Genomic DNA, 25,348 nt, shown 5'->3' with positions numbered 1-25,348 from the left:
AAACTAAAACTGTGGAAGAAAATATTATGCTAAACTACAACTATTTCCCCATGGATTTTAAAAAGAAAAAAAACCATGGGAAAACGAAGAACCATGCAAGTTATTCTGAGAGCGTATTCCTCTATCATAAACTAGATAAAATCTAGTTCAGAGAGAGAGAATGAATTCCACGTCTAGAAGAATGACAGAAAGAAATGCTTACCATATGTGCAAACAACTATCTGACTTTTAGAAGACATCTGAAGGCAGCCCTGTTTAGAGAAGTTTGTAGTGTTTGATATTTTACCGTGTTTTTAATATTCTGTTGGGAGCTGCCCAGAGTGGCTGGGGTATAAATCATCATCATCATCAACATTTCTCGAAGTTCAGCAACAGCCAAAGCGTCTTAAAAGTGACATTTTATCACCAGACCACACTGCCAAAATAAAGCCTTCCTCAAAAAGCATACCGTTTGCGAGGCTTGTACTATAGTACTATAGTCAGGGTTTACCCTATCTGCAGTTCCCTTGGGAACGCAAAATAATAAATCACACGTCCACTTGCGGAGCGTCTTACATCATCTCGTTACAGAAAGGAAGATGAAAGCCTCTTCCAACTGCATGCCGCCGAGTTAAAAGGCCCCGGTCCCTGGGAGGTAACGCTCCTCTTACAAACTGCGGAACCCAGTGCACTGAATCCGGCCGGGCCAGCTCCCAGCTGGGAGTTACAACAGAAAGGCGAGGGGGAAGGTGGGGGGTGGGGAAAGTCGCGCTTCGCCCCGAAAGCGAAAGCGAACTCCCCAGGAAGTAACCCTTTCCTCCCCGACGGGAACCAGGCGAAACAGGAAGACTCGATAGGTTTTGCGGGAGGCGAGGGCCACCCTCCCTCTTTCCAATCCTCCTCCCCCCCTCGGTTTCGCGGAATGGTTGCGCCCTGCACGAGATTCCCGTACAACACCCCCCCCGCCGCCGCCCACCCCCTTCCCCGAACGTCGCCTTCCCCCCCGCCCGCCTGGCCGCGACATCAACAACAGCGGGCGCCCCTCCCGCTGGCGCGCCGATGGTTCCTTCCCCTCCCCCACCGCCCCTCCCCTCTCGCCGAGTGGTTCCTCCCACGCCAGGCCCGGCGCCTTATCCTTTGCGAGGCCCTACCTCTCCCCGCCGGGCCCGCCTCGCTTTTCCTGCCCCCCACCCGGGACAATGCTCGGGCCGCAAACATGGCGCCCGCCCGCCCGTGAGGTGGGTGGTGGCGCGGAGGGGGAGGGGGTCGCGGTTTGACGGGGCCGCGGGCGCTCACCTGAGGGAGCTGGCCGACCCCTCCCTTGGCTGCGAGACTCCGGGGCTAATGGCGGCTCCCTCAGCTTGCTAACGCCGAGCGGCTGTGAGGAGACTGAGGGAGGGGCCTCGTCGTCCGCGCTGTCCCGGCCGCCTTGGGGCTCCCGGTGGCGGCGGCGGCGGTTGCTGTCTCCGGCTGCCGCGACGCATTCGGGGGCGGAGGGCCGGCTGCGGGTTGGTCGCTGAGGCTCCCGTGGCCGAGAACCTTCCCCTCCTCCTCCTCCTCCTCCCCCCTTCGGCACAAACAATGCGGCGGCTTCACCACAGCGCTCGCGCCGGCGGGGGAGGGGAGGGAGGGAGGCGGGGGAGGAGCAGCAGCAGCAGCAGCGGGACGCGAGGGCGCCAGGCACCTCCCAGCCCCGCGGACGACGATGCGCGTTCTGGGGGCGGGGCCACGGAGGCTCCGCCCACCAACGTCTTCGTCATCCATCCGCCCGCCGCCAACCAATCCTCGAGAGCGAGGTGGGCGGGGCCGAGAGCGCGTCGGATTTTGTTAAGACCGCAGGCTGCTGCCGGGTTCAGGGATGGACGGGGCGGATGGAAAGGGAGCACGAGGCCCTTTCTTGGGCGATCTTCCGCGGCGTGGCGTTTTTTTCCTTGCGGAGCGTGGTGCAAGAAGAAGGTTTCGTAGGATCGACTGGGGAGTCCTGACGCGTCAGGCTCTTTGCCACTCCAGATCCCACTTAAATCTTCATCTTCTTTGATGCAGAGGGCTTTAAAGCCAGGATTCGGCCCCCAACTTGGGGCCCGTCTTCACTGACATACTTTTGGCACTCCCGTGAAAGCCCACCTTTCCAAGTTTTCATGGATGAAATAATGGAATACTGAATGGTTATAGGGCAGGCATGCCCCACTCCCAAGAGACTGTGGTCTACTCCTAGTATTAAAAAACTGGCAGTGATCTACCCATTGTCATTGGAGGGAGGAGGAGCGAGCCTGGGATGGATGGCTTGCCCAGAATTTCTTTAGGAGGGAAGTGCCCAGAGTTGTTGATCTTTTTTTTTTTGGGGGGGGGGGATTGCACAGAGTTTTTTAGCTTTCCCTCCATCACTTTTTGTACATAAGGATCCAGCGATCTACCAGGATCAGCTGGGGATCTACCGGTAGATCGTGATCTACTGCTTGGACATCCTTGGTATAGGTTTTTTATATATATATAAAATATGCAGGGATTTGTGATACGGGAAATGAACCATGGAAAGAGAAGAAGGGAAGTCATTGATATCTTAAGGACATAACTCTCTGACTTTTAGAAGACATCTGAAGGCATTCCTGTAGCTTGTAGATCATAGTGAAAGTACATGAAACTATTAAATTTCATTGGATGGTAAAAAATGCTTTTAATAATAATAATAATAATAATAATAATGATATACTATTTATACTCTACCCATCTGGCTGGGTTTCCCCAGCCACTCTGGGCGGCTTCCAACAGAATATTAAAAAGTTAAGTAAAAAAAAATAGTTTACTATATTGAGTCTGTCAATGGAGGGGAAACATTTTTAATGGTATGCATTGCCACATGTTCTGTTAGTAACATAAACATTTTTATTCTTTGTTACTGAGGATATTTTCTGTTTCCACAGGCAACATCTCTATAGTATTAGGATTTAATACTGATACATTGTTATTGGAATGTTGCCCTTTGGCTCCTTAGAAGTTGGACTCCCAATTACTATCAGTCTCGACCAATATTGTCAAGGATGATTAGAGCTGTAGTGCAATAATACTCCGCAGGGCTCAAGGTTCCCGTATCCCTATACTCAGTGGTGTAGCATGGGTTATCAGCACCCGGGGCAAGGCAAGTAATTTGCGCCCCCTAACCCATGGATTTGCGCCCCCTAACCTGTGGATTTCCCTAACCCCCAGATGTTGCACCCGGTGCGGCCGGCCCCCCCTGCAGCCCCCACGCTACGCCACTGCCTATATTACAAGCTTTATGGCAATAGTATGTGAGCACCCCTGTTTATCTGCAAGTATCTGCATGGAACCAGGTCTCAAACTGAATTAAGTAATGCTCAGGACTGTCACACAATAAAAGAATATAAGTGGGAGAAGTAAAACTTTAGAACCCACAGTAAGATGCAATTCCAACATGTGATGCAAATACCCATATCAATCAACAATCTTAAATAAGAGTTTGGAAACAAATGGCCTGAAGTTAGTTTGTAGCAAAGATGCCCAACATATTCATATGGCGATAATACAAAGAAAAAAGAAGCTGAATTCTGTCTATATTATGTTAATTTTAGGGAATGGCCAGCTGTCCTTGTTCTCAAGGGATTCTTGCAAAAATACTAAACTATTTCATTCCCTTATCTGTAATTATAGCATTCTAGTACTTTCAGTTATACTTCTTAATAATTACTTTCTGTATAAAGGGTAACATTCATTGAAAGATAACCAAGTATTCAAAATACAGCTCACACTACATATTTCAGGCCTACATGACATAATGCATTACAACAGCCTTTAATTACAAGCCTTTTTTATAAGTCCTCAGCTAGTGATAAAATTATTTAAGTTAAATAAATGATTCAAATCTGTCATCCCCGTTGTTTTTTAATTTTCCTCTGACCTTCTCAAGTTTCTCCATATCACTGCATTTTAAGCCAGTTTCCTTCTGCTGGAAAACTAAAAACAAAGCGTTCCTATTATCAGCTTTATTAGCAACTTCAAGCTGCATCCACACACTTCTTTACTATGAGCCAAGTATGTTGCTGAATGCTGTACTTAACAATCAACTCTCCTTTTATTTTTTCATTGAAAGGGTTAGATATAACTTCATTTAGATACAGCAGGGGGAAATCAAGTTTAGGACCAGTGCTCCCCTCCCCAGGGCATACTCAAGGGTACTCAGTATGGCACCTTTTTGTTGTTAAAAATGTGCTACCTACTGTAACAACTTCATTGTGAGTACTGGCACCTATTTCTTGATTCAGGTAGGTAGCCATGTTGGTCTGGCACAGTTGAAATATATATAAAAATAAAAGAAATTGTCCAGTAGCACCTTAAGAGACCAACTAAGTTTGTTCTTGGTATAAGCTTCAGATACCTGAAGAAGTGTGCATGCACATGAAAGCTTACACCACAAAAAAGCTTATACCAATAAAAAACTTAGTTGGTCTCCTGTTTTTTCTTCACACTCCCCATTTTGTGTGTGTTTAATAACTAGCCCGAGAGTTCTAGTTTTGCCTTATTTATCCTTTGGGAGAGAAAGGGAATTTTTTCCCCCTCCCTTGACACAGAAAGGCTTACTATTAACAGTTTGAAAAACTCTGCAATACAAATGATGGAAAATAGGGTAGAGCCTAGCCACATCAGTTAAGACTCATTTCATAATGTGCTTGTTTAATTTGTTAGTTCAGGTGGTGAGCTTTACCTAGTTACAGAAAATCACTGTAAAACCAAATTGAATATATATACAGAAGCTGTTGTATGAGTCATCTTGCCTAGTGTTCCCATCACAGCTTTATCTCCCTAATTTACAAAAGTTTATTACAATTTCTTTCAGAAACAACACCCAATTTCCACAGTCTATCTGGACCTAATTAATCAACATCTTTTAAGACTTGAGACAGACAAAACTGCACCACACATACAACTCTGTATCCTAAAGAGATCTTTCTCACACAAAAGAACTGTGTGGTGTTTTCTCTTGGTGTAGGTCCAAAGTCATACAACTGGTCTAGCAACTAAGGTAAATTTCTGTTATGTAAGATTTTAAAAGTACAACAGCAGGGAAAAGTTTGGACTGAGAGTGGTGGTACTGGTAAACCTCTTACAAAATCTTTTGCATGCTAAACAGACAAATGTTGAGTAAACAAAACCCATAATCTGGTAATTGCATGGGTGAATCCAGTCTGATGGTGTGTGTATTTAGCCAGCATACAAATGTCTCTTAAGGATGCTAAATATAAACAGGTATTGGTTAGTGTCAGAACATGTGGTCTTGCCTGCGAGACAAAGTCTCAGATTTAACTGGTATCTCTAGCTAAAAGTTTTCAGCTATTAAAACTAGGAGAAAACCGCTCTGCTGAAAAGCTGCTGTCTGTCAATAAGTGCTATGCTAAATGGATCAAATCTAATTTGCTTTAAGGGTACACTTTCCCCACCACCACCACCATTATAGTTTAATTATCAAAATTAAACTCCTATCCCCTTACACAAAGAAAACATAATGCTATAAGGGTACTCTTATGCTCATACAATAAATTCTGGAACAATACCAGTCTTTGTGCAAATCTTAACAAATTCTACTGTACATCACGTCTCCACACACATTCACAGGCTGAAGTCACACATGCAGACTAATATCCTAGAGTAAGCAAGTACAGGCATACATGTGCATAGGACTGTAGTCTTATATGGAAGATCTGTGTAAGTGAATCACCTTTATATGATTAATTCTAATATTTAAGATCCAAAGAGTTTCATTTCATTCTGGGTGGAAAGTATAAATTATGTATTAAACTTGCTATACCTCCATGTCAGCTCACAGAACAAGCATTGTCAAGGACAGGGCACACCTAATATTTATGGTGCTGAGATGCGCCTTTAATAATTGGATAGCAGCAAGAGTTTGGGCAGATGTAGGCTGCAAGGTTATAGCACCACAGGGCTTGAAATATCTGCATCTGCAAGAACATCTTTCCATGAATTCAAGATGCCCCACCTTCTATTGCATCCAGTCCTTCACCACTTCTGCCTTATACAGTTCTAACAGTGCCATAAAACCTCAACTTACAGTGAAATTATATGAATGTCTACTCAAAAGTGAACCCAGCAAACAGCCTTTACAGAGTTTTATTTAGTTCCTTCCAGGAAAGTGTGCACAGGGCTGGAAGCGTTCACAACATGCACCAAGTGACCAAGAAGCACAACCTACACCTTTTCAGCCCCACAACTGCCATTCAGCTGTCATGAGTCATAGACTCTGAATAAAAGCGAGAAAAGAAATCAAGCCGATGGATTCCCTCAGCAAATTTCCCTTTTTTGGAGTTAACAACGTTAGCATAACAAGTTAACCTAAACGGCTGTAGGAAGGGCACAGCAGACGACTTCGGGGCGGGGGAGAGGGACTGTTCAAAAGAAGAAATCCTGGCGCTCATGTACCTTCCAAGACTCCGATATGTACGCAGCTGTCAAGGCTGCAATCGTATGCAAAAATTACTCGGGCAGCGAGATCTACGGTGCTGGTCGAAAGTTTGAAGTTCTAAAATAAAATAAACCCCACCCTTCCGCCTTCGTACATAAAAGAGCTGAATGCGTTGGGAGTTTCTCGCGGCACAGGAGATCCGAATTACCACTGGGGGAAAGCGAGCGACAGAGACCAGCCGCAAAGCGTGAGGAAACCTAGCCAGATATGCAGGGTATAAAAAAATATTACTATTAATATTACAATTATTATATACCCTCTGAGTCGAGCGGCATTTCCTCCCGGGTGAAAACATGCCTATCGGGAGCCCTGGCCGCCGCCGAAGCCTCCCTTCTCCGCCCCACCCCGTCTGTCTCTCTCAGGCGGGGGAGCGCAGAACTCGCACTCAGGCCCCTTCGGTTGGCCTCCTCACCCTCACAGCAGAGAGAGAGAGAGGAAAACAACCACCACCACCCCAGGCAAAATCCACAACTGGGCCAGGATACATTAGTCTATTATTATTATTATTATTATTATTATTATTATTATTATTATTATTATTATTATTATTATAATATTACCCCCTCTGGACGGCTTCCCACAGAATATTAAATAGACGATAAAACATCAAACATAAAAAACTTCCGATCTGACTGTTCGCAATCCCCCCCCCCAAATCCACCGTTGCCGGCCATTTTGTCCGCCTCGGCGAGGCACGCGTCGCTCTCCCGATGACGCGCCACGTCGCGCGCGGCGACGACGACGCTCCCCTCCGGCTTCGCCCGCCTCCCCTTTCCCTCCCCCACCGGCCGCGCGCGGCACATGCGCAGTGCGCGGCGTGGTCGACCGAGCCGGGTGTATATGTGTGTGTGTGTGTGTGGAGGGAGGGAAGGAAGGAAGGAGGGGAGTCGGCGTCGTTCGGCGTCGCGGCGGCAGCGGGCGAGGCGAGACAAAGCGGCCGGGGAGGCGGGCCCGCGTCGAGTCGCTCCGCGCGGGAGAAAGACGAGGTGAGCGAAGTGAAGGGTCCGGCGCTCCGTAGGTAGACATAGATATATATATGTGGGGGGGGGGGGGGAAAGCGAAGCGCCTGTCTCCTCAGCCTCCCCACCCCCAACCCCGCGCGGACTCCTTTCGGCCGGCGAGGGACGCCTCCTGGCCCGTCGGAATCCTTCCGCTGGGACCAGGCCCACCACCTCAGGAGAGGGACACGGCGCGAGGGGGGGCGCCTTTCAGAGGCCGACAGCCCCCCCCCTTCCAAATAAGCGTGCGCCGGCCTTATTGTCTGTGAGGAGAGCCTGAGGGGAAGAGGGAGAAAAACTCCATTCACACACTTAATTCATTCCTGGGCCTTGAGGAACAACCCCCCCTCCCAACAGCAACGCCTTATGTCCTCCCAGTGCCGGATGAGGAAGGGCTTCTCTCTCCAACCCCCCCCCCCCTCCAGAAGGTGCTGGGCCGCCGCGCGTCCCTTCCTGGAGCGTGGCTTTGTCTGCCCCTCGGTTCGGTTCCTCTCTCAAACCTTTCCCTCCTCCCCCCCCCCCCTCAGCAACAACAACCACCACCCGCTTTGAGTTCTCCTTCCCTTGGGAAACGCCCGTGGGGTGTGTCACCCCCCACACCCCAAATTTTATCAATTTGGTCCATAGGGGTCTTCGGCCTCCCCACGGTAAAATATTTCAGCCATACACACAAACACATCCCAAGTTGATGGGCATTGCCATTCAAATTGATCCATAGGGGTCTTCGGTTTCCCCACAAGAAAATCCTTCAGACACACACCCACAACCAAGTTGATGGGCATTGCCATTCAAATGCCATTCAGATTAATCCATGGAATCAGTTCGTTTTGTAATGCTTTTCAGGTTTACACATTTCCCTAATTTTACCATCATGTTAACATTTCAAAGCTTGGCTTCCCTCCCCCTCTTTCTGCTGTTGCTTAAATTTATTTTTTAATGTCTTCTGCATATCCAAATGAACTTAATTTGCTCATTTGTTCATCTATTTTAAATATATACTCTTAAAAAGCTGCAGGCTATTGCAATTATCCTGCCAGATCCATGGGATCAATTACTTGAGGTGGGGCTTACCTGGCTGCCCCCCTCCCCCAATATTTTATTCAAGTTGGCGCACAGACACTCTGAAACAATGCAATAGTCCTCTTTGTTGCTATGTTTTTTCCTTTTTTGGGGGGGGGGTGTCCCAGACACACACTTCGTGGGTGGTACCAGAGTGCTTTTCTTCCATCCTCCACTTACTGGAATAGGAGGTAGGTGGGCTGACAACACACCTTTTCTGACAGCAAGCTTTGCTCCCCCCCCCCACTTTGCAAGCAGTTTCTCCTCTCTCTCCCCCCCCCCCCCCCCCGTGACAAATGAGGGACCCTTGTGCAGAGTCTAACAGCAAAAGGTGCTAAGCTCTATTGGGCTAATCCTCTTAACTTCCCAGGCAGAGGGGGAGGCACTTCCAGGGATTGTTTCTACCATAGGGATGGGAAATTTAAGGCCACTTCCAGCTCTCCAGCAAATATATGTGCATCTTTGCAGTTATCACAGACCTAGAGCACTCAGCCTATGAGGTTGTGGTTTGAGACTGGTTTCTTAAGGTCTAAGCACTTCTTCACAAGTGTTGGTTAAGGGACCCTGTAATTCATTAAATCACCCTGATGCAGAGTAATCAGAGTGTTAATAGCCATTCTGACCTTACAATTCAATCCATGGCATCTCCAGTTACAAGTATCTCAGATATCAGGGGTGGGAGAGACCTCTGCTTGAGACCTTGGAGAGTGGCTGTTTGTCAGCATAGGCAGTGGATCAATGGACTGAATTGGGGATCAATGATTTGGCAGCATTACACAAGTTTTTAATGCATGCACATGCATACTAAGGGACAATTCAACCCCCACTTCAGCCCCCACATGGAGGTTGTCATAGACCACTTCCCAATGGCAGCTCCATGGTTTAAACTTTTCTTATATGTCATCCCAAATGTGTGAGGTTTCTTCATGCAACATCTTGCATCCCATACAACCAACTAACAATTGCTTGGAGTTGTGTATGTTTCAGCCAGATTGTGGACTAGGGATCATTTTAAATATTTGTTTGCTGTTTGGAGAGTCATAACAAGAAAGCATTTTTTGCAGCCTTCATGTTTCATTTATCCAATTTCGTTGCACTTGTGCAATGTTGCACTTGTGTAATGACAATAAAGAATCTATCTATCTATCTATTTAAACTTGCCCTAGGAGAAATTGAGTAGGTGAGGGAATCTTATCGATCCAGCTTGTGTTAAAAAACAACAGCACCACTTCTTGAAGAAAAAATTATTTGCTTACTAATTTCTTTGTTACTAAAGTTGTTGGTCTTAGGGATTCAAAACAAAAATCTATAACAATAGCAGTTGTGTTTGGTTTGGTTTTCATCTACTGGCAGAGTGTAGCCTCGTAATAAGCCTCCCAGAATTGAGTCTATGGTCTAGAAGTCAGGTTCAACTTGTTTCCTGATCAAGCTGTGGAACTGCTTAATGATTTGGCTTGATAAATAGAGACTAGTATAAACTGTCCCTCAAACTGAATTATTTACTGTGGTGGGAGGACCTTGGTATTTTGAACTACAAACCATTTTCCGTTTTAATCATAAATTAAAATAAAGGAGGAATAACCTGATTGTTCTCCTTTTCCTTACTTATATGCCATATCATCGTCTAACATTGTGTATGCCATCAAATGCCAACAGTGTCCTTCAGCTCTCTATATTGGACAAACAGGCCAGACCTTACGCCAAAGAATAAACGGACATAAATCGGACATCAGGAATCACAAGACAGAGAAACCAGTAGGAGAACACTTCAATCTCCCAGGACATTCTATACAAGATCTCAAAGTAGCTGTTTTACTACAAAGGAATTTCAGAAATAGACTGGAAAGAGAAGCTGCTGAATTACAACTTATCACCAAACTTAAAACCATGGAGAAACCTGGCCTGAACAAAGACCTTGGATTCTTATCTCATTATACATGACAAAGCCATTTTTCACCTTTTCACCCCTTGCTTCTTCCTGTAAGACCTATTGCAGTCGTTAAGAGTCATCAACAGGCTCATCACAGCTATCTGCCAATCACCCATTCCCACCAGCCTTCTGAGTAATACCCCTCCCCACCTTCTCACTATATAGAAGGGTCTGGAAACTTCTGTTTCAGTGTATCTGAAGAAGTGTGCATGCACACGAAAGCTCATACCAAGAACTGACTTAGTTGGTCTTTAAGGTGCTACTGGAAGAATTATTATTATTATTATTATTATTATTATTATTATTTTGTTTTGACTATGGCAGACCAACACGGCTACCTATCTGTAACTGGAACACCCAGATTAGTGTTGCATATAGTTAGCAATTTGTTAACATTTTCGAAATAGGAACTTCAGCGGATTATCCATGTACTTAGGTCAGCCTTGTATGTAACAACTTGTCTTGTAGCCCTAGATGACCAGGAATTCAGTGCAAACAAGTTCATGTGGGCTGACAGAGGAGGAACGGATCACTTCATCCATCCCCTTTTCACCTTCCTCCTAAACCAACATGGAAATGCAGCTGGCTGGAGAGGACAGCTGGATCATTGTCCTTTTTTTCACCAGTTCCCTTGGCAGAAGGCTTTTTTTGCTAATCGGCTAAGAGGCTAGTGTTTCCATATTGGTTGCTGCTTTGTAGCCAGCTTAGAAACACAGGTTAGTCATTTAATATTAATTAATTAATTTGCAGGGTAGTAGCACAATCCTGTGCATGTCTAGTCAGAAAGAAGTCACTTTTGAGTTCAATAGGCCTTACTTCTAGGTAAACTTACATAGGATTGCACCCTAATTTGCAAGGCTGACATATGTTGATAGAAAAAGTCACAGTTGTAAACGACTAAAAGCCCCTTCATCCATTGCCTCATGAACTTTCTGTATTTTTCACTCTATAGGACGCACTTTTTCCCCTCCAAAAATAAAGGGGAAATGTGTGTGCGTCCTATGGAGCGAATGCAGGCTCCTTGGCTTCAGCGATAGCAACGCGAAGCCTCCAAAGCACAGAGGGAGCGCTTCCTCCACACTCCTGAGGCGTCGCGTTGCTTTCGCTGAAGCCTGGACAGTGAGAGGGGTCTGTGCGCACCGACCCCTCTGGCTCTCCAGGCTTCAAAGATAGCCGCCTGAAGCCTTTGGAACGCAGCGGGAACTCAAGCTGCGCTCCGAAGGCTTCGGGTTCCTTTCACTGAAGCCGGGAGAGCAAGACTCTCCTGGCTTCAGCAGAGAGGGAGAGCTGCGCAGTGCCCCTTCAGCGAAGCGGGAGGAGAAATGGAAGGGGCTCCATTTCTCCTGCCGCTTCACTGAAGGGGCACTGAGCAGAGAAGGGGAGATTACTAAAACCCTGGGTAATGTTATATCTGTGGTGGGCTTAGACACTCCTTTAATTTACAGAGACCACAGACTGAAAAAAGTGTTGATTAAAAATAATAATTTTGCATTGTTATATTTTACACCTATTTTAGCACCATCATCTCATCTACTCAAATTTCATTATTTTAATCTTCCAGTAGTTTTTAGATTTTGCATGTTAAAAGAGGAATATTTATTTACATCCCTGTAATTTTTGCAGAACGGGATAGTAAGATTGTCTTCCATAAACACGGTTTTAACATTGAGTCCTTAAGTGACTATAGAGGCCAATTCTGGATCTACATGTCCTTCCACAGTTGGGACATAGGTTTCTGGGTGGGAGTTGATCATGGTGAGGGTTTGCCAAGCATGCCTTCCTCTTAGCACATTTCTCCCTTGTGTCCTGAGTTCATGCGTTCTCAAAGTCCATGACACCTTTGGTAAAGGCTGTTCTGCAATTGGAGTGCTCACAGGCCAGTGCTTCCCAGTTGTCGGTGTTTGTAGTACATTTATTAAGATTTGCCTTGAGAGAGTCTTTGAACCACACCCGAAGTGGTTATATGGGTTGCTTTTCAGATATGCATTGGATATACTTGTGCTTGAAATTTGGAAGTGCAATATTTGTTGATAACAAAAATATCCTGACCAGTTTAGAAACTATGAACTATGGGATGACATATAGCCTCCAATATATATGCTCTTTTCCTGTCCATCTTTACAATCAATCAATCAATCAATCAATCAATGCTGGAATAGTCTCTGGTTTCCAGTTGTGTACCTGTTTCCATTCTGGATCTATGCAGCTTCATGCTTCATTGTGTTAATTTATAAATGATCTTTTAAATTGCATATTGTCACAAAACAGGACAGTTGTTGTGTGCTGTTCTAAGATCTTGCTCACATACTATATTTGTCTGATATCCAACATTAGTTATATTTGGAGTAATCTCATTTGAATGAAAACATTTTAAGTAACTTGACATGGCAGTGGTGAAGGATGCATATTAAAAGTTACAAAAATAAGATTTGAGTAAGGTTTGATGCATTAGAAGTGACTATATGCAGAAAAGTGGGTATCTTTATACACTTAGGTCAAAAACAAAGGGTATGGATTTAGGTCTCTCTTCTTTTCTTTCTCCCTCTGTCCTTCCCCTCCAGATCTGGAGATTGTCTCTGAAATGAAGCCAGGGGAAGACAATAGGCCAAATAGGTGAGTCCCCTGTCAACCATATTTATTTTCATTGACTTGCTACATTTTCCATGTGAAATTATTATTATTTTTAAAAAATGTATCCAGCCTTCCCATATGTGCAGCTCTCAAAGTGGATAATGCTGATAAAACAAGTGATAATACATAGTATCACTAGAAATAAAACTTCTAACAGCATCATTCAAATACAAAAGCAGCAAAACCAGAAACAAATCCCAATAAGAGAACCAATCTGCCTATCACCACAGAGGACAAAGGCATGTGGAAATAAGTGTCTAGTCTGGTTTCTAAAGACAGGGAGGAAGAACAGTGGCTGGATATTCTGAGGCGAAGAATTTCATAAACTAGGTATCATCACTGTGGGTACTTTTCTTATGTATCCACCTGATGTTCTTCAAGCAATAGTGGGAAATAGAGCAGGGGCTCTAAAGAATGTGGGTGGGTTCATAGGGGAGAGATGGTCTTAAAATATCCAGTGCCTAAAGTATTTTTAAAAATCAAAGCCATCATTTTAAAATGGACTTGAGCAGATTGACATCAAGTGAAGAATGATGTAACCAAAGCATTGAGTTGCTAGCAGGCTGCTTTAAATCCTTTTGTCAAATTTTCCATGAAAGTTAATTATCTGAATAAGTAGCAATGGAAGTGAAGCTGCTGTGCTACTAATAATTCAGCATGGTTCTTAAAGAATTTTTGGTGTGCCAGTGTTGCAGTGATACTTTGACGTCCAACTATATTAGATGGTTTCTAAATGCTTCACCATTTCAGTTGGAGCTTCTTTCTTAACTTGAAGGTAATTAAATTGCTCACTTTTTGAATTCAAATAATTGCTAATAATCTGAGTGATACATAGTTCAGACGCTGCAATCAACCATGGCTTGTTGTGAGGAGAGTGCATTACAATAGACCTCTGTGTTCCCTTCTTCCTTTACCTGTACCAGGGGGGTGGGGTATTTTAATACTTCAGGTGCAGTTTGCAAAACAAACCACATTTTCACGTTTTGTTCAATTATGGGAAATTAGTTTGTGCTCAGATGAAACAGGAAGTTTCAAAGTTTTGAACCTCATTCGCTGCACATGAAGAAAGAGGTTTGTTATTAGGTCTGAATTGGGTCATACTATCATTCCTAAGAGAATGATGCCTGGATTTAAAAAAAAATCATTAAACCTACTCAAAAGTAGTTAATGCAGAATAATGAGGAAAATATAAAATGAGTGCTATTTGTCTTTGTACAGGATTTCAGAGAATGCGGACATCTTTCTTCAATAAATCAAAGAAACTGTGAAAAAGTCAAGTTTGTCTATCCACATGGGCTTAATGAGAAGGATGAAGCCTACAAGGTAGGTGAAAAATTACAAAATGCACCAAACATTTTCAGATTACTACAAATTACTACAAATTTGGGAGGTAAATTGAAACTTTTGTTTCAAATAAAAAGGGATGCATTTAGGAAATTGCAATTTAGAGGTTTTTATTGGTCTTATCTTAGCCTCTTGCTTGTTGAGGGGAAGGAATTCTGCAGTTTCCTCCTTTAGTAGTGAGTACCTGCCTGCTCTGAGCCACCACTCTTTACCCTCCATGCATGCTAAATTCTGTGGGAGTCAGCATTGTGAGAAAGGAGATGAAATGAAATATAAGAAGCTAGAGATTTTGGCTTAAATGTAACATGATTTATGCTAGAAAGCAGACTGACTTAGCAAAAAATCTTGAAGGTGGAGACTGCTCAGTTGCAATGTAAACCATGTCATGGGCAGTCTGGCATTTTCATGTGCTCCTGTCTCTAAATTGTCCTCTAGGGTAATTATGGATAGCTCTGCTGATTGCACTTTTCTCAATAATAAGTGAAATGTAGACTTTATAAATATCATTGTTTGAAGTGGTTGAGAGTGGAATTGAACAACTCTCGGATTTATCACAACAATTAAGTATTAGAACCTTCTTTAAAGAACATGCATATTTTACCAACTCTGCTATTCAGAACTTCAAACTATGTATGAAGAAAAGGGGAATATCAAGGGGAAACAGCCCTCTTAATTAAATATGTTCATTCTTAGCTGTTATCTCAATGAAAACAAACGTAAAAGGCAGAAGATTTGATAGGAACATATCTGTCTTGCCAATTTAGCCTCACAGACAAATGGTGAATGTTTTGTGGCTAATAAAAACATCATTAAATGTTGTTATTAAGTATTTTTATTATAAGATCTAACACCTCATTTCAGTTAATATTGAAATTAACAGTTGAGTCAGCATGAATGTCATTCCTTTTTGATAGTTACTATGGACTAGTAGAAATGGAATATACTCCCATGAGTGATAGTTTCGGCATGCAAATTAGACTGTTTTCATATTAAATGAATAGAAATTCTGGAATCTTTGAGAGATGCAGTTTAAAAAACCCCCACAGAGTAGACCATAGTCCAAAGACATATCCTACAGCTTTAGGGTTAAGCTTGTGGAACTAGATTAAAATACAGTACATGAAAAGCCCCCCCCCCCTTCCTGTAGAGTTTATCCTCTTTTGTTTCCTGTCTGTTTGCCTTATTTTATTAGATTAAACCAAGTTGCTATGTTAGTGTCCATGTCTCTGCTTAGATATGGAGAATCCTGAGTATTATAGCAGGGAAACGAGGGAAACTGTAAACTATTTTTTTATAAAAGAGATACACAGATAATAAACAACATTACTTATATCATAACAAAATTTGATAACTTCTTTGGACTTCCTCACGTCTCCTGCTCCCACTTACATCGTTAAAAAGTTTTTTCAAACAAATTATCATCTTGTTTACAATCTTATATCCACTCGTTTAAATATAATCTAATAGTTCTCCTAAAGGGTTTGTCTTTTCTTTAATCTCACTTATCATCAAATTCCAATCTAGTTTAGTGGTGGCCACTTATTTATGATCAAGCATCCTTCTTAACATTCAACCAAATTATTTTTGTAAATAAATCTTAAATTTCTTCCAATCTTCTTCAATCCTTTCTTCCCCCAGGTCTCGGATTCTGCCAGTCATCTCCGCCAATTGCATATAGTCCATCAGCTGCATCTGCCACTCTTCCAGTGTGGGTAGATCTTGAGTTTTCCAGTTCTTAGCGATGAGTATCCTTGCTGCCGTTGTTGCATACATAAAAAATGTTCGGTCCTTCTTTAACACCTTCTGGCCGACAATACCCAGGAGGAAGGCCTCTGGTTTCTTAGTGAAGGTATACCTAAATACCTTTTTCAACTCATTATATATCATTTCCCAGAAGGCCTTCACTTTAGGGCAAGTCCACCAGAGGTGAAAGAATGTTCCTTCATTTTCTTTACATTTCCAACATTTATTATCAGACAAATGGTATATTTTGGCAAGTTTAACTGGGGTCATGTACCATCTGTATATCATTTTCATTACGTTTTCCTTCAGAGCATTACATGCAGTGAAGTTCAGCCCAGTGGTCCACAACCTTTCCCAGTCCTCAAACATAATGTTATGCCCAATGTCCTGTGCCCACTTTATCATAGCCGATTTAACCATTTCGTCTTGTGTGTTCCATTTTAGCAGCAAGTTATACATTCTTGATAGTACCTTAGTCTTTGGTTCTAACAATTCTGTTTCCAACTTCGATTTCTCCACCTGGAACCCTAACTTTTTGTCATTTTTAAAAACTTCTTTAATCTGAGCGTAGTGTAACCAGTCTCGCACTTTATCCTTCATTTTCTCCAAACTCTGCAGTTTCCAATTGTCTCCATCTTTTTCTTCTATTTCCCAATATTTTGGCCATTTGGCCTCCATATTGGGTCTTTTTCGGGCCTTAGCTTCCAGAGGTGAAAGCCACCTCGGAGTTTTGTTTTCCAATAAGTCTTTGTATTTTGTCCAGACATTAAATACTGCTTTCCTGACAATATGGCTCTTAAAGGCCCTATTGATCTTAACCTTGTCATACCATAAGTATGCATGCCAACCAAAAGCATTGTTAAAACCTTCCAGATCCAATACATCAGTGTCTTCGAGAAGTAGCCAGTCTTTTAGCCAGCAGAAAGCTGCGGCTTCATAATACAGCTTTAAGTCTGGCAGGGCAAAGCCCCCTCTTTCTTTCGCATCAGTTAATATCCTAAACTTAATTCTGGGCTTTTTGCCCTGCCAGACAAATTTAGAAATATCTCTCTGCCACTTCCGGAAGCACTCCGTCTTGTCCACAATTTGCAATGTTTGAAACAAAAACAACATCTTTGGCAATACATTCATCTTAATAGCAGCAATTCGGCCTAACAGAGAAAGCTTCAATTTTGTCCAACTGTCCAAGTCTCTCTTAATTTCAGACCAACATTTTTCATAATTATCCTTAAATAGACTCAGATTTTTTGCTGTTATGTTTACCCCTAGGTCCTTTACTTTTTTAACCATAGTTAATTCTGTTTCTCTCTGAAACCGTTCTGACTCTGTATCTGTCAAGTTTTTCCCCAACACCTTAGTTTTCTGTTTATTTAGTTTAAATCCCGCCACCCGACCAAAGTCTTGAATCAATTGTAATACTCTTTTCGTACTAGATTCTGGCTCCTGCAGGGTCAAAACTAGGTCATCTGCAAAAGCTTTAAGTTTATATTGTTTCGCTCCGACCTGAATCCCTTGCACCAACCGGTCCCCTCTGATCATATTCAAGAGCACCTCCAGAACTGAAATGAATAACAGAGGGAAAATCGGGCAGCCTTGTCGTGTTCCTTTTTCAATTTTAAACTCTTCTGTAACCACATTGTTAACTTACCAGTTTTGCCTTTTGTTCTGAATATATTGCATCAATCCCATTCTCAAAACCCCGTCCCACTCCCATTTCTTTTAAATTTCCCTTCATAAATTTCCAAGAGATATTATCAAAGGCCTTCTCCGCGTCTATAAAGATTAACACTGCTTTTGTATTTATGTCTGTTTGCAAAAGTTCCAAAATGTCAATAATGTTCCTTGTGTTATCAAACATGTGTCTACCTGGGAGAAAGCCTGCCTGGTCTTTATGAATTACTTCATTTAAAACTCTTTTAAGTCTGCTTGCCAAAACATCAGCAAATATTTTGTAATCCACATTTAAAAGGGAGATGGGACGATAGTTCTTGAGTTGTGTCTTTTCAGTTTCTGATTTTGGTATCAATGTGATAAAAGCTTCTTTCCACGATTCCGGCGCCTTCTTTCCCTCCATAATTTCATTACTGACCTCCATCAATGGTTGTATCAAATAGTCTCTTAGTGTCTTATAATACTTGGAGGTCAGGCCATCTGGCCCTGGAGATTTGCCCAATTTCATATTCTGAATGGCTTGTTCGATCTCTTGTCGTGTTATTTTGCTGTTCAGGAGTGATCTGTTTTCTTGTGGCAGTTTTTTAAGTCCATTTTTTTCCAAAAATTGTTTAATCTCAACCTCATCCTGCGGCCCTTGAGTGTATAATTTTTTGAAATATTTCTGAAAATACTTTCTAATCTCCACTGGGTTCTGAATGTTTCTTCCTTCAATTTCCAGGTTTGTGACTATATTTAATTTTTGTCTCTTCTTCAACTGCCAAGCCAGCAGTTTCCCACATTTGTTTGCCGATTCAAAAGTTTTTTGTTTCATTAATTTAATCTTCCACTCTTTCCTGGTTTATCAGTTTAGAATATTGTGCCTGATGGAGTTTAATTTCTCTCAGAATCGGCTGTGACTTCGGATTTAGTCTTAACTTCTTCTCTAACTCTTTAATTTTCTCCAAGATCTTGTCTTTCCTCTCATTTTGTGTTCTTTTCTTTACGGCATTCTGTTGTATCAAGAACCCCCTCGGCTTTGCTTGCGTCCCAGGGAAACTGTAAACTAGATGGCCAATGTAGTCTCAGCACCAAATTAACATGCCATGTCCATTCACACACATGCCTCCTTCAAAAACTTACTAAAGGGGAAGCAAGAGTTGGGGCTGTTTCCATCACCTTAAATTATGGAGTGAGAGCAATGGCGGAATTAATGAAAGTGGAAATGGTAGCATAACTTAGCAGCCAGCTTTCTGTGACTTAGACTGATCAATTTTTAACTCCTGGGCCTGTACAAAGGCAAATTTACTGAATCTAAAATGATCTGGGCCTGAATGGCAGAATGTTTGGAAATCCTATGTATTCTTCCTTGTGCCCTACTGAAGAAGGGGAAGATATATGTAACAAATAATAAACAAATTTTGGATGGGAGAGAATAGGGAAATAGATGGATTATCTGTACAGCAACCACAAAGTGACTCCACCTATTTCTCCATTCTTTCCCACAGACAAAAAAATAAGTTAACAGTGTAAGTAATAAAACATACAACAATCACCTGGTTCATTCCCTTTGTTCAGCTGACATGTAGATTTTTCAAAGTGTTTATCAGTATGTCATAAGCCTATTCTGCTTCTTACTCATCATGGTTTTGATTATTTGTCGAATAAGTTCTCATTTATTTTTTCTACAACATTTAAGCTTAGATAGTTTTAAGTAGAGACTGTTAATTGGGTGACAGACAAATAATGGCTAGGACCAAAAAGTTTTTTGACTAAGGTGTTTTTCACCTTTCTTTCTCAAAGTTCCCATATATAATGTATGCCAAAATGCTTTTGAACAGGACTGTACCTGCAAAGACAGCTTGTGAAATGTTAAAGAGTGTTCACCAAAAAGGCAGGGTTGATAACGGTTCATATCTGGCATGATTAAGCTCTTGGATACATCTGAACTAGTTGTTTTGGTTCTGGCTGTTACATATACTTTCTGCAAATTTATTTTCAGATATACTCTGAATACAGAGATTTTGTGGAATTAAGTTTCTTCTGAAATGTGTGTGTTTTCTTTTCTCATAATTTATAAGAGCAGTGATGTTTAATGGCAAAACGTGGAGGTAAATATGTAATCATTCATTTTAAGCATATGAAGTAAGCTCAGTTGAATTGATGGAGTTACACATTTTCTATTTTCTTTTTTTCTAGATGATGGGAGAGGACTGAAATTTGAAAAGAATATATGATTTTTTAGAGGAAGAAACTCAACATGATTCTAATGATCCTCTCATTAGGTTTTTTCCCATAACATGAAACATTTTGCAGCATCGCTCATCAAAAATAATACATGACCTGGAAATCTCATGATCCCGGGGGAGAAATGAGATTATGTGCATTAAACCACATGCTCTTTCATAAGTTTGTGTAATAAACATTTCTTATGAAACTACAAATACAAACTTAAGTTCCACATCCTTCCTTTTGTATGACTTAAGAGATACAATTTAAACCCAATTCTAAGAATTCACTAAGTTATGAAGAAGCAGCAGAAATAACTGAGGTCAGTCATGGATACAAATAGGTCAGATTCTCCACAAATTGATGATAATTTTATGATGGATAAAATCAACAGTTTAAAAGTGGAACCAGAAGATGATAGTAATTTTGCTTTAGAAACAATAGATATAAAAACTGAGCAAGAGGACTTGAGACAGACAGATAGCAGTGATGAACAAGACGATAGAGAAAAGAATTTCATCCATAACAATTCAGGCAAATACATCTCTGCAGAAAATGAAGATGATTATGGATCTCTGTTTTCCCAGTACAGCAGCACCCTTTATGATGTAGCAATGGAAGCTGTCACACAGAGCCTACTTTCAAGCAGAAATATAAGTTCCCGAAAAAAGTCTCCTGCTTGGAACCATTTCTTCATATCTCCTAGAGACAGCACTAAAGCAATATGTATGTACTGTATGAAAGAATTTAGCAGGGGCAAAAATGAAAAAGACCTAAGTACAAGTTGTCTCATGAGGCATGTGAGGAGAGCTCATCCCACTGTGCTCATTCAGGAAAATGGAAATATGGCGTCTATCTCTTCCTTTTCTTCACCTACATTATTAATCCCGCCACAGCCTGCCGATGTTGGAGATTTAACTAGTGTGCTTGCCCCCATAAAATTAGTTAAGAAAACCGTTTCCAAGATTCCATCCCCAGATCAAATAACTGAGGAGTCTGTTCCCAAAGTTTCTACTGAAGAGATGCCTTCAGACATGTTACATCCTGAAAAGAGCAATAAAGAAGGCAGTGGTGGATTGTGTCAACCCTTTCCCAACAACCAATGTGAAGAAACGGTGGAAAATGTAGCAGAGAAAACGGTCCAGGTTCCTAAGAGTACATCTGGGTCCAGAAGGAGGTCTGCCGTCTGGAAACATTTCTATTTGTCTCCTTTAGATAATTCAAAAGCTGTTTGCATCCACTGTATGAATGAATTCAGTAGAGGAAAGAATGGGAAAGATCTTGGAACCAGTTGCTTAATACGACACATGTGGAGAGCCCATCGTTCTATTGTTCTACAAGAGAATGGAGGTGGTTCAAGCATACCCCCTCTGTACTCTGCTTCTCCAACTTTGTTGCAACCCATACTGCCTTCAGATGGCGATCCAAACTCTGGGTCATCTCCTGCAAAAGTAGCTAAAGAACCAACATCTATATGTTCTTCTCCGGACAGAATGGCAGAAGAAAACAATTCTTCTCTTCCTTTGGGGGATACACTTATGGAGGACTCCTCGTTGTTGTCGTCATCTGAAGATATAGGTGAAGCTTCTTTAGTTTCTTCCCCTGAAAAAAGCCCTTTGATATTTGAACATGGCTCTGTTTTTCATCAAAACAAACGAATGATGCGAAAGCTGAAGTCAGAGGTATGGCATCATTTTTCTTTATCTCCAGGTGACAGTCTAAAAGTTGTGTGTAGACACTGCAATTGCATTATAAATCGCGGGAAAAAGGGTGATGTAGGCACAAGTTGTTTGACGAGACATTTATACAGACGTCACCCCGAAGTCGTCGGGATCCAGAAGAGCTTTATAGATGTGAGTTTAGCAAATTCTCCTTATGCTACCTTGGCTTCTGCAGAATGTTCGTCGTCAAAATTGACTGACTTACCCACAATGGTTTCTAATGAGAGACAAGTCATATTTCCTGTCAGTAGCAAAAAGACCTCAAAACTGTGGAATCATTTTTCAATTTGTTCTGCTGATTCAACTAAAGTAATATGTATGCACTGTGGACGTACAATAAGTCGAGGGAAAAAGCCAACCAATCTAGGTACAAGTTGCCTTTTAAGACATTTACAACGGTTTCATAACAATGTCCTCAAACCAGATGCCTCCGAGCCAGTATTGTCCTCTTCTGCAAATAGTCACGTGCCACTGAGCACAGATCTGTTGGGGTCATCATCTTTCGATGAAACCAATGACAAGTTTTCTGACACTCACCCTGTTGCCAAAAAAATTACCAGTCTTGTAGCAGAAATGATTGCACTTGACCTTCAGCCATATTCTTTTGTAGACAATATTGGCTTTAATCGATTGCTTGAATTCTTGCAGCCTCAGTATTCGTTGCCTTCGCCATCTTATTTTTCTCGTACTGCAATTCCCGATATGTATGATAGCGTAAAAGAAATAATCGTTTCACATCTGAAAGAAGCTGAAAGCGGAGTAGTCCATTTTACATCAGGAATATGGATGAGCAACCAAACTCGAGAATATCTTACCCTTACTGCTCACTGGGTAACGTTTGAGTCTAGGGTTCGACCACAGTGTGAAGATTACCATTGCTCCGCTCTTTTAAATGTATCGCAGATTGATTGTGACTACAACGGCATCAGCATTCAGAAGCAGCTAGAATATTGGTGGGAAGCCTGGATCGCATCGATTGGGCTTCAGGTTGGGATTACTGTTACAGATAATCAGACTATTGGAAAGACTTTAAATGAAGGGGAGCATTCAAGTGTGCAGTGCTTTGGTCACACGGTTAACCTCATAGTAACCGAAGCTATTAAAAGCCAGAGAATGGTTCAGAACCTGCTTAGTATTGCAAGAAAGATCTGTGAACGGGTTCATCGGTCAGCAAAAGCAAGGGAGAAACTGGCAGATCTGCAGAAGGAGTATCACTTGCCGCAGCACCAGCTGATCCAAGACGTTCCATCAAAGTGGAACACGTCCTTCCATATGCTTGAACGCCTAATTGAACAGAAAAGAGCAATTGATGAAATGTCCGTAGAGTGCAGCTTCAGGGAGTTAATAAGCTGTGATCAGTGGAAAGTAATGCAGTCTGTCTGTCACGCACTTAAACCGTTTGAAGTGGCAAGCCGAGAGATGAGTACACACATGTCCACTCTAAGTCAAGTAATTCCAATGATTCATATACTCAACCGGAAAATTGAGCTGCTGTTTGAAGAAACGATGGGCATCGATACCATGCTAAAGTCCTTAAAGGAAGCTATGGTGAGTAGACTGTCCTCCACACTTCATGATCCACGGTATATTTTTGCTACACTTTTGGACCCTCGTTATAAAGCTTCCTTATTCACCGAAGAGGAGGCGGAGCAGTATAAACAGGACTTAATCAGGGAGCTGGAAATACTAAACGCTACCTCAGATGATGAGAAACCTGTTTCCAATGGCTGTGGTACAGGTTCATCATCTAAAAACTCTTACGGGGACAATAATCTTTGGTCACTTATGGAAGACATGAAAAAAGCAAAAGCTCCAAAAGAAAAGGCCAAGTTGCCAGAAGAGATGGTGCTTTTGTACTTGGCGGAAGAAGTACTTGAGCATAACTGTGATCCCCTAACTTACTGGAACTTTAAGAAATCATCTTGGCCAGTACTGTCGAAGTTAGCAGTTCGATTCCTCGGTTGTCCTCCAAGCATTGTCCCATCCGAGAGATTGTTCAGTACATCCAATGAAAACATCAGCTTTAGTCAGTCAAGGCTAGCAATGGAACACTTTGAGAAACTTATATTTTTGAAAGTAAATCTTCCTTTGATATACTTCCAGTATTGAACAAGCTGCCAGTCTAAAAAAATTGTTGCTCACTGGGTAATTACTGTATTTGTAACTTGGATTGTTAAATTGCTCCAGAAGGGGCCATGTATGACATCTTAATCAGTGACTGTAGTTCCAAATTCTAGTTTTATTTTTAAGCTTTCTATATGTCTACATGTGCCTTATTAATAGTCCTTCAGGCCAGATATTGTATATATGTTGGGGGGTTTTTTAAGTTCACATTAGAATTTAGACATGTCTTTGTCCTGATAATACAAAATCATGTTGGTTTTAATTGAGAATTGTAAATGAAGTTTTAAAACAGTTTGAATGGAATGGCAAAGAAAAAGATGTAAACAGTTCTATTATGTAGTTTTTTTATTCAATTATGTAAAAACCATAAACCAGGTACTGTATATTAGTTGAAATTTGCTTTAATTACACAAAACATTTTGTAGCTGTCAGAAGAAAGCTGTACATAAAGGTGGAATTGAAGCCATCTTTCTATTTAGCAGGTTTTAACTGCAGGCCTAATGTACTTAAAGGGTAATGATGATATTCAAGTGTGATATATGTGTACTAAGGGTGGCTATTGAATTAGTATTTGACTAAATTAAATTTAGAGGTATTACGGAACATCAGTTATACAGTAATCTATAATCTTGCCATTCAGTGGTCCCTATTCAGGTTTTTTTTTACACTGTAACTGAATTAGAGCTTGAGTATTTATAAGGTCTTTGGGATGTTTATTTCCAATTTTTTCCAATTAATGTTTGTTATTTAATACAGTTTATTGAAAGGTAAAATATAAAGAGTAGGTATTATGCTAAAGCCTTTAAAAATTGAGTGCAACAAGACATCCGATACTTCTTGGTGTAAAAATTAAGTCTTGGTTTCCCATGTAATTGAAAAATGTGCATGACATCCTCTTGCATTCCTGTTAAAAGAATATGATTCTCTATGAATATAACCCTGACAGTTTGGTGCCCTGCCTAGAATATTATATAGTAGATCTGACCCATAATTGACAGTGTCCATCAGGCAAATAAAATATTGTAGAACCCTTTAAACCTCGAACTGAGGTAAGAATAGCCAGCATTTTAATTGTAAACAGTATGGTCTCAACTTTTTTTTAATATTAAGATTTGTCTCCCCATTTTTTGTGCATTGATGAAATTCTTTAGGGGAAATGAATTGACTATGACCTTTAGAAAAGATGTAGTTTTGTTAAAATACTGTACCTCTGCCTAATTTTTGCATTTACTATGTTTTAGTGTATTTATAAATGGTGAACTCAGTTTCTGAAATTAAACCTCTTATTTGCAATTTTTAGAGTGAGTTGAATTACCCTATTTTCTCTTTAGAGTGCAGTGAGGATTTTCTGGTGGAAAAGTACTTTGAGGAATGTGCAGAAGTATAGCAAGTGCACGGGGTTACATTAAACAATAATTGGGGAGGGCACTTCTGCAATCTTTCCTTC

General features: G+C 41.6%; 2 protein-coding genes across 8 annotated transcripts in view; one reads left to right on the top strand and one right to left on the bottom strand.

Annotated features, from left to right (window-relative positions):
- Positions 1 to 1,716, bottom strand: part of BRD1 (bromodomain containing 1) — a 44,977-nt gene extending 43,261 nt beyond the window's left edge. For 4 of the 5 annotated variants that reach the window (XM_083701328.1, XM_083701329.1, XM_083701330.1 and 1 more), the window contains exon 1: positions 1,276 to 1,703. The gene's annotated coding sequence lies outside the window, so the exon portion shown is untranslated. Of the gene's footprint in view, positions 1 to 1,275 lie in introns of all 5 variants that reach the window. The other variant, XM_083701327.1, reaches the window with a different exon arrangement.
- Positions 1,717 to 1,827: 111 nt separating this feature from the next.
- ZBED4 (zinc finger BED-type containing 4) lies at positions 1,828 to 25,194 on the top strand. Of its 3 annotated transcripts, XM_083699610.1 has the most exons (6): positions 1,828 to 1,922; positions 4,829 to 5,014; positions 5,809 to 6,686; positions 13,021 to 13,072; positions 14,309 to 14,413; positions 20,027 to 25,194. In XM_083699610.1, the coding sequence occupies exon 6, from the start codon at positions 20,386 to 20,388 to the stop codon at positions 23,884 to 23,886; it is 3,501 nt and encodes a 1,166-aa protein (XP_083555736.1). In that variant the 5' UTR covers positions 1,828 to 1,922; positions 4,829 to 5,014; positions 5,809 to 6,686; positions 13,021 to 13,072; positions 14,309 to 14,413; positions 20,027 to 20,385; the 3' UTR covers positions 23,887 to 25,194. The 3 variants fall into 3 exon arrangements, with proteins under 3 accessions (XP_083555736.1, XP_083555734.1, XP_083555735.1); XM_083699609.1 differs by lacking the exons at positions 1,828 to 1,922; positions 4,829 to 5,014; positions 5,809 to 6,686 and adding exons at positions 7,259 to 7,458; positions 10,928 to 11,175; XM_083699608.1 differs by lacking the exons at positions 1,828 to 1,922; positions 4,829 to 5,014; positions 5,809 to 6,686 and adding an exon at positions 7,182 to 7,458.
- Positions 25,195 to 25,348: the final 154 nt, after the last annotated feature.

Source organism: Podarcis gaigeae, assembly GCF_964106915.1.
Source record: "Podarcis gaigeae genome assembly, chromosome: 10".
Lineage (NCBI taxonomy): Eukaryota > Metazoa > Chordata > Lepidosauria > Squamata > Lacertidae > Podarcis > Podarcis gaigeae.
Note: the sequence above shows the minus strand (reverse complement) of the source record. Positions and strands in the feature narration are given on the sequence as shown.